This window comes from Nansenia antarctica (assembly GCF_963989245.1).
Source record: "Nansenia antarctica genome assembly, chromosome: 9".
Classification (NCBI taxonomy): domain Eukaryota; kingdom Metazoa; phylum Chordata; class Actinopteri; order Argentiniformes; family Microstomatidae; genus Nansenia; species Nansenia antarctica.
In genome coordinates this window covers 38,122,621-38,131,663 of record NC_137679.1, presented here as the reverse complement: position 1 = coordinate 38,131,663, position 9,043 = coordinate 38,122,621, and the positions used below count along the sequence as shown (strand labels likewise).

Below are 9,043 nucleotides of genomic sequence, written 5' to 3'. Positions count from 1 at the left end.
GGGTACGACTCACTGTCTCCTGTAGGGGGCGCTTAGGTGGCGTAACGGGTTAAGCGTCGACCATGTAACCGCAGGGTTCCCGGTTCAATTCCGGCCGCGGACATTTCCTGCATGTCGTCCCTTCTCTCTCTCTCTCTCTCTCACCCATCCTTCCTGTCGAAATCTCTACTGTATCTGTCAATGAAAAGAAAAATATGAGTGGGGGACTGCCCCACTCAGAAAAAAACCCTTAAAAAACAAATACTGTCTCCTGTAGTACCCACACGACATGTACTGTACGTGTTTGTGTGTGGAGTCATGCTGCAGTGTCTACCTGAGTCAGAGTCAGAGTTCAGAGTCCGCCGGAGACTGAAGACCCATCTCTTCAGGTTACAACTTAACTGCTCCTCTTGAGACGTCTACTACCCCCCCAGCACTGTGTCTCCTGAGACACCTGCTTCCCCTTATACTGTGTCTCCTAAGATTTCTACACCCCCCCCCTTGTACTGTTTCTCCAGTGCCTGGCCTGAGCTAGATTACTCTTCCTGCTAGGCCTGGTGAATCGATGATTCGCTTAGTCGAAATGTATCGTTTGTAAGTCGTTTTGGAATATGGCTAAATGCCTCAAATGTAAATGTAAATGTATCTGTGAAGGCCAGCTGGGTGGTCCTGTTGATGTCCTGTGGCTCACCCTGTGTGTGTGTGTGTGTGTGTGTGTGTGTGTGTGTGTGTGTGTGCGTGTGTGCGTGTGGTGGTGGTGTAGCTGGGAGAGAACGCAGACGCAGAGAGGGACGTCTACGAGGAGCTACTCACCCAGGCTGAGATCCAAGGCAACGTCAACAAGGTCAACTGTGAGTATTGCACACACACACACACACACACACATACTGTATATACATACATACATACATACATACATACATACATACATACATACATACATACATACATACATACATACATACACACACACACACACACACACACACACGGCTAAAGACTACTACTAGTGATGAGTGACTGCGGTAGTTCTTCAGCTGTCCTCATCACCCTTCCTCCTGTCCTGTCAGTGTCCAGCGCCCTGAGCTTGGCGGAGCAGGCCCTGCTGAGCGGTGACGAGGACAGGCTGTATGACGCACTCCGGTCCCAGGCTTTGGGCCTACAGAACCTCCAGGGCCAGAACAAAGGCTGGTACCTGAAACAGCTGATGGCCGACCGTGAGAATAAAGAACAGGTGGGTTGATGATGTCACAGGTGTGAGGCGTGACCACAGGCGACGTAGTTGTAGCTGATGTATTCTCTCATATACAGTATGAAGCATGTGCAGGCATACCCGGTATACAGTATTTCAAAAAATATACAATGCATGTGATTGTATTACGATTCATATTTCAAGTTTGTTACATCCCATTTTACACGTATCAGAGAGTAAAATTCGTAGGCTTCAGTTAAGCGACAAGAGAAATAAAATGGCAGTAATAATTATATATTGTCCTGTTTCATGATTTCATTTTCCTTCCCAGAGTGCTCCAGGGGAGGCCCTGACCAAAGAGGAGCTACAGAGCGGCGTGGACGTAGCCAACGAGGACGCAGCGGCCTACGGGAAGAGTAAGCAGTGTCTCCTCCGGCTAGCGTAGCCTAACGTAGCCTAGCCTAGCCTGCGCTTGACTGGCTGGTTACATAACGTCATTCAATTCAATTCAACTGTATTCTCCATGCTGAACAAGCTACAGTACACACAACAACAAGACGACAACACAACAATACTCAAGACAATATATACAGTACCAATATGAGTGAATAAATATACTGTCCAACTTAGTGCAAAAACGTGTAAGGTGCAATGATCAGGAGTTATTGAATGAATGAATGAATGAATGAATGGTCTTTATTGTCATTGCTATAGTACAGGTACCAAACAACGACATTTAGGAGGGGTGGCTCCCCTGGTGCTAGGAAAGAAAAAAAAAACTGAAAAAAACACAAGAAGGGAAGGAGCTGGTTTACATAAATAAAGGCTATGTACACTATCCACTATACTATACTGTACATATAGACGACTAGGGTTGTCATATTGCACATAGTGTTATTGCACATTCATTTAAAGTGTCGCAGTTTGCAGGCTTGAAATGTACATATTTGTGCCTCAGCACTACACCTGTTTTTTTCAGTCCAGCAGCTGCTATGGCTTTGGGGAAGAAACTGTTCAAGAAACTGTTCAAGAAACTGTTTCTGACCTGATGGCCCTGGACCGCTGTCATCCAGTCTGTTGTCGGTCGGCTGTGATTTGTTATTGATTGCGGCTGGTGTGACGGCGCCTCTCACGGTCCCTGTGGTGTTGTGGTGTGTGTGTGTGTGTTTGTGTGTGTGTGTGTGTGTTGTGTGCGTGTTGTGGTGTGTGTGTCCAGTGCTGCAGGCGGTGGACAGGATCAACGGCGCCGTCCGGGCGGGCGTGCCGGAGGGGACGGTGGCGGAGCTGATGAACCCCGACGCCCAGCTGCCCGAGGTGTACCCCAGCGCTGCCGACCTCTACCAGAGGGAGCTGGCCAGCCTGCAGCAGCAGAGCCCCGAGGTACACACACACACACGCACACACACACACGCACACACACACACGCACGCACACGCACACACACACACACACACACGGCGTTCACATACACACACGCGTGCCTGAATACACGCACATGCTCGCTCGAATACATACACACACACGCACGGCACTCGCATACACACACACACACACACACACGCATGTATAGTCACACACACGCACGACACACACACACACACACACATGGGACACACAGACACACAGACACACACACACACATCCATACACACGCATACACATTCTCTCTCTCTGACACACACACACACACACATTCTCTATCTCTCTGGCACACACACACACTCACACATTCTCTCTCTCTCTGAGACACACGCACACACACACACACACACACTAATGATGTGTTGTCCAGCTGGTGTGTTGGTACTGTGTTGCTCAGGCTAACCTCCTGCCTGTGTCCCCCAGGGTGCCCTGTCTCACCCCGAGCTGCTGGTTGCCGTGGAGATGCTGTCATCGGTGGTGCTGATGAACGGAGCGTTGGACGTAGGGGACCGCGCCGCCCTGTGGAGACAACTGGCCAGCTCTGTCACTGGGCTCAGCAACGTAGAGGACGAGTACGCACAGAGGTACAAACACACACACACACACACACACACACACACACAGATTAACACAGACAGCTGATCTGTCGTAGGGTTTTATGAAGTTATATCATATGTCTACCATTATGTCATTATTAGACATCTCCGGGCCACAACCCTGATTTGAAAGGTTTGGCACCATCTACCTCTTCTGACTCCTTCTCTGACTCCTCTAACTCCTCTATCTCCTCCTCTGACTCCTATAACTCCTTCCCTAACTCCTTCCCTAACTCCTTCCCTAACTCCTTCCCTAACTCCTTCCCTAACTCCTTCCCTAAGTCCTTCTCTAACTCCTTCTCTAACTCCTTCTCTAACTCCTTCTCTAACTCCTTCTCTAACTCCTTCTCTAACTCCTCCTCTGACTCCTAACTTCTGTGACTCCTCCTCTGACTCCTGTAACTCCTCCTGTAACTCCTCCTACTCCTCCTCTGTGTTCCAGGTACATGGAGGAGTTGATGCGTCTGAAGGCAGCCGGCAGGGAGGAGGGCAGCGACTATCTGACCTGGAACGACATCCAGGCCTGCGTGGACCAGGTCAACCTGAACGTACAGGAGGAGCACGAACGTGAGACACACACACACACACACACACACACACACACACACACTGCATTGTTCCTCAGAATGATGTGTAGTGAGTCAGAGAGTGTGGGAAAAAAAAAGCAACAGGTGCTGTCATACTTGGATTAATCCCAGTTATACCATCAGATATGGATTATCAGAAAAGATAGTGTATTTGAATAAATATACTGAGTAAATATTCCTAGAAGGACTATGACATCACATTCTGGTTTCAAAGCATCTACCAGACCTCTTATCTTCCTATCCTATGTCTACATTTCCTATTGACTTAATGTGTGTGTGTGTCGTCTCTGTCTCTGTCTCTGTCTCTGTCTCTGTCTCTGTCTCTGTCTCTGTCTCTGTCTGTGTATGTGTGTCTAGGCATCGCGGCCATTGGTCTGATTAACGAGTCTCTGGACGAGGGGGACCCCCAGAAGACCCTGGGGGCGCTGCAGCACCCTGCCGCCAAGCTGACAGACGTGGACCCCTCCGTGGCCCAGCACTACTACGACAAGCTGCTGGAGGCCCGCAGGGAGAAGGCACACGTAAGGACATACATACACACACACACACACACACACACACACACACGCATATATACACTACTACGACAAACTGCTAGAGGTAGGGAGAAGGTACACGTAAGGACCTGTGTACACACACACACACACACACACACACACACAAACATACATACACGGGCAACGCACGTACACACACGCGTACACGGGCAGGCGGGCAGGCGCACGTACGCACACACACACACACACACACACATACATACACACACACCCTGATATCGACACTGATGCCATCACAGGAGCCAGCAAACACCACTGTTCCCTGCTGAACAGAGAGGCAGTGTCTCATTAAATTAGTTTGGTTAGAAATGGACACCCGCATGTAGGAGGTGTATTCAAGGTCCCAATGGCGTACAGGCCTGTATGCAAATACGGAGAGCTGTATGCAAACATAGCATGACTACAGTTACCTGTAGAATGTAGCTGTTGTTGTCTAAGATCCAGGATTTATCCCAGAGAGGTACTGTATACACTCAGTTGAACCTTTTAGGTACAGGATTGGTTACAGGTGGTTCAGAGAGGTCTCGAGGGATGCCGTTGTGTTTTTTTGTTTTGTATTTATTCAGTCAAAAGGAGTCAAAAGAGACCAAGCTCTCTTTTTCAACGGTGCTCCCACTATTACAATAAAACAATTATTATTATATTATTATTATTATTTACAACATTTTAAAAGGACAGGCAATGAAAAGAAATGGATATTGAAATTGTGATTCCACTGAGGAATCCTTCCTAAAAATAGTCTTGGGAGTATCCGGACAGTCATTCCATGCCTGAGGAGAGGGAGGGAAGGAGGGACTGAGGGAGAGATGGAAGGGAGAGAGGGAGGGAGGGAGGAGAGAGGGAGGGAGGGAGGGACTGGTCATCAACACTGTGCAGTTATGCAGCTCTCCTCAGCTCAGAGGAGACTCGTGGGACCTCGAGGACTAACCAATCTCGAGACCGTGTTCGATAAGTGCCAGGTGTTAGAGTGCTAGTATTTAAGGCCAGTTCAGACCATAGATCCAAGACGAGACGACCGTTTTTAAAACTTGGCAGAGGAAAAACTTGGCAACCGCTTGCAACCGACCGACATTCTAAAACTGGGCTGTTCAGACCCAAGATGGAAGATTAAAGATACTGGCCTGTCGGTGGTAGAGCGTTCAGGCTGCTGACAGCACCTGGGCCGGTACCGGGACTCTCATGGAGGCCCTATATGCTGAGCTTTATGTCTTCATGGCGCTTGATCTGACAGATCAAGTCTTCTTTCAACACATAGTGTCTGTTCATAATCAATTGGTTACAGTTAAGCCGTTTATAAGCAGGCTTATTAAGTCCTTTAAGGGTGACCGCGTCTGCTGATGGAGGGAGCATGATGTTGTTATTGTTAGACCTTGGCCAGCGTCAGAGGGCTTTTCCAGAAAGGCCCATCCCCCGAAGGAGGGAGGGAGGGAGGGAGGGAGAGAGAGAGAGAGAGAGGGAGGGAGGGAGGGAGAGAGACACACACACCGCTCCATGTGACCAGCCCTCTCCTCTCCAGTGATGTCATGGTGTGATCATGCTCTGCTCTACGCCCCCTGTCTGCTCCTGCTGCCCCCACTCACTTCCTGTCTGTCTGCGTCTCGTTCGCTCACACTCTTTCTCCTCTCTCTCTCTTTCTCTCTCTCTCTCTTTCTCTCTTTCTCTCTCTTTCTCTCTCTCTCTCTCGCTCTTTCTTTTTCCATACGTGTGTCTCTTTCCCACTTTCTGTCCCTCACACTTTTTTCATGCCTCTCTTTCTTTCACTCTTTCATTATTGATCTCTTTCTCTCTCTCTCCCTTTTTTTATCCTTAATCTTTTCCTGTCTCACTCCCTCTTCACCCTTTCACTATGTCTTAGTTTCCCCAAAAAACTGGCCATATTGTCTCCACAGTTCACAGAGGCCGATGTCTTATTACTAGGAAATAGATTAGATAGAACTCGCCTTTCGGCCCCAGTGTATTTGACTAATGTGCCGGTGAGGGGAGGTGACAAGTGTGGTTTGTACGTGCACGTCTGTGCAACAGTCCCCACATGATGTGGACCTTGGTGGAGGCTGGCGGAGGTAGAAAACGGAGGACGGGCTCGTTGTAACTCAGCCTCCACTCATGTGGCACCGTATTTGAGCTGTTTCCTGCCGGAGGTGAAACTGAAAGGGCTGCTGTGCAGGTGGAGTCAAAGGTCACCGACAGGCTATGGTTTACCACAGACTCAGCGTTTCGAGGCCATCACCTCCATTCGGAAACTGTAGAGCTAGAGCTGTAGAGTATTAGGTAAAAGCATAACGCCATGAAATAATGCGTTCTTTCCACTGTTTCCTACGGTTACTAGCCTGTCCCTATTTGTAGTACAATAACAGACCAGGCCTAGCTAGGAACTTTCAACAGATTGAGTCCCACACTGGATCCATTTCTGGACCTCTGTCTTATCGCTCCTTATAGATAGGGAAGCAAATAACTCTTTGCGACGTTACATTTGGCATTTTGCATTTGGCACTCTCTTTCTCTCCGTCTCTGTCTTTCTCTCTCTCTGTCTCTGTCTCTCTCGCTCTCTCACACAGCCAATTTTAATCCAAAACCATCGGTCACATCTAGAGCACTCTTGTCACGCTGTGGGAGAGAATGTGATGCTAGTTCCATTGCCAAGCCTCATTTCCAAACGAAGCTTTTTAGAGGAGGTGGGGGGAGAGAGAGAGAAAAAATAAAACGGCAACAAAAAAAGCAAGCTATTTCCCTGGCGATCCTTTTCACAGGCATAGGAAATAACAAGCTAGAGTAGCGCTACCCGTTTACTTCCTTAAAAGGGCATGAAACTGACCACTACATCAGATGGGTACCTCTCACAGTAAAGCTTCTGTTGATTGACCTGGACTCTGCTGACGACAGTCCGGGCGTCAGGGGTGACTCCTCAGTGACGTGTCACCATCGACCAATTCTTTCACCTCATGCGCATGTACACCCTTGGTAATCTTGTGTATACACTCACTCGCACACACACACACACACACCCACACCCACTCATCATGGGTTGACTTTATAGATGAGGCGTCCCACTCCCACTCAGATGTCCAGGCATAGATAGCACAGGAAGTGGTTGAAACAGGAAGTTCCTGCTGGAGTTCAAAGGACTGATGTGTTCCTCATGTGTCCCACAGCTCCGAGGGGAGGGAGGGGGGAGGGTGGGAGAGGCAGGAGGGGTCGTAGGGAGATGGAGAGGAGCATGTATTACAGTATTGTTACAGTATTGCAAGAGAATGACCTCAGGGTAACATGTTGACTCATGACCGTCCTGATTCCAGATGTAGTGTGTAGTGTGCTTGGGAGGTCAAAGGGTTTCACAGAACATAACATTGATCCTGTTTTAGTGAGTCTGGATGTCCTTCCCTATTGCCTGCTGTTGCATTGGAGTCAGACAGTCAGACGACACATGGGGGCGATGAAGATGATGACGACGAAGCTCTAGTCTGCCAGTGATGTGGTCTGAGGGTTCAGCTCGACGGCTCTAAGCAAACAGCGGGAAGTCCTGTGCAATCTGTGTACTCTGAGTAATTGGCTAAATTAATCGCTCACATCATCGCTGAAGCACGCGTGTGTGTGTGTGTGTGGCACTGTGTGTGTGACACTGTGACTGTGTCTGTGTGTGTGTCTGTGTGTGTGTGTCCCCGCGGTCTCACACACTCCAAGGGGAATCCACAGCTGGGAGAGTGACATGTTTTTTGTTAAACTAATTAAGCATGTGTTGCCACCAGCTTTTCTTGTGGCGCGGCACCGAGCCAAGGATCTCAGTCAACAGACAGACAGACACATTGTACGTTACGTTACGTGGACTACCCAGCGCAGGGGAGCACCACCAGGGTCACGTAGGGGCGACCGCATCGCAGTGATGCAAGGCAGAGAGGATGGAGTGGTGAAATTCACAAACCTCTCTTGCTTGCTCTCTTTCACTTCCTCTTATTCTGATATCAGCGCTAGGGTGTTTTGTTAAATGTGCTGAACTATATTAAGATACACCCCCTGCTTCTCCCCCCCTGCCTTTTCCGGGCACCACACCCGCTTACTGGCACTGCCAGCTCTACCCAGTAGATTCACACAATACAAATATCAATTAGCCCTAAGTCATTGTTTACGGTAAACAAAGGTAATCTGGGGGATTGAGAGCTGTGTTGTGAATGAAGCTGTTACCTCATCCCCCCCATCTCCCCCCCCACCTTTCTCAAGAAACCACACCTTGAGTTTGGTATCGGTCCCCAGCCCCCCCCTCACCTCCCCCAAAACAGAGCAGGATGGGGGGAGGGGAGGGGCTGATGAGGCACAAAGAGGGGCCTGTCCTGTTATCCAATTAGCTGCCAGCTCTGCTCACTCCGGAAACCAGACCCAGCGTGCAGCCAGGAGCGCCCAGCGAGAGAGAGGGGTTAGAGCGCCATCTGGCGGTGGTCACGTGTCACTACGCAAACCACAGAGCTGATGGTGTGCGATAGTGTTTTTTGAAACGGTTTCAGTTAGACAATCCAATTCGGTGTCCTAATGTGGGTCAAGAACAAATACTCTGACGTCAGATGAGTTGTTAGATACGAAGAGGTATGGTTCTGGTCCCCTCTTAGATATCGGTAGGATGTCTGGTCGATGGTAGAAGAGCCGTCACACCCCTCTAGGGATACCTGTGGTCTCAGGCTGGTCTGGTTCTGTCTCGTTCAGAAGGAAGACGGCGCCCTCGTG

General features: G+C 49.3%; 1 protein-coding gene across 1 annotated transcript in view; it reads left to right on the top strand.

Moving 5' to 3' along the window:
- The window catches only part of iqgap1 (IQ motif containing GTPase activating protein 1), a gene marked incomplete at its 3' end in the record, with an annotated part of 38,850 nt that overhangs the window by 16,366 nt on the left and 13,441 nt on the right, over positions 1 to 9,043 (top strand). Inside the window, exons 8-15 of the mRNA XM_080538817.1 lie at positions 1 to 2; positions 743 to 830; positions 1,050 to 1,213; positions 1,503 to 1,587; positions 2,388 to 2,551; positions 3,017 to 3,177; positions 3,632 to 3,756; positions 4,134 to 4,297. The exon at positions 1 to 2 is cut by the window's left edge and continues 177 nt beyond it. Coding sequence (XP_080394943.1) covers positions 1 to 2; positions 743 to 830; positions 1,050 to 1,213; positions 1,503 to 1,587; positions 2,388 to 2,551; positions 3,017 to 3,177; positions 3,632 to 3,756; positions 4,134 to 4,297 — 953 coding nt within the window. The remainder of the gene's footprint in view (positions 3 to 742; positions 831 to 1,049; positions 1,214 to 1,502; positions 1,588 to 2,387; positions 2,552 to 3,016; positions 3,178 to 3,631; positions 3,757 to 4,133; positions 4,298 to 9,043) is intronic.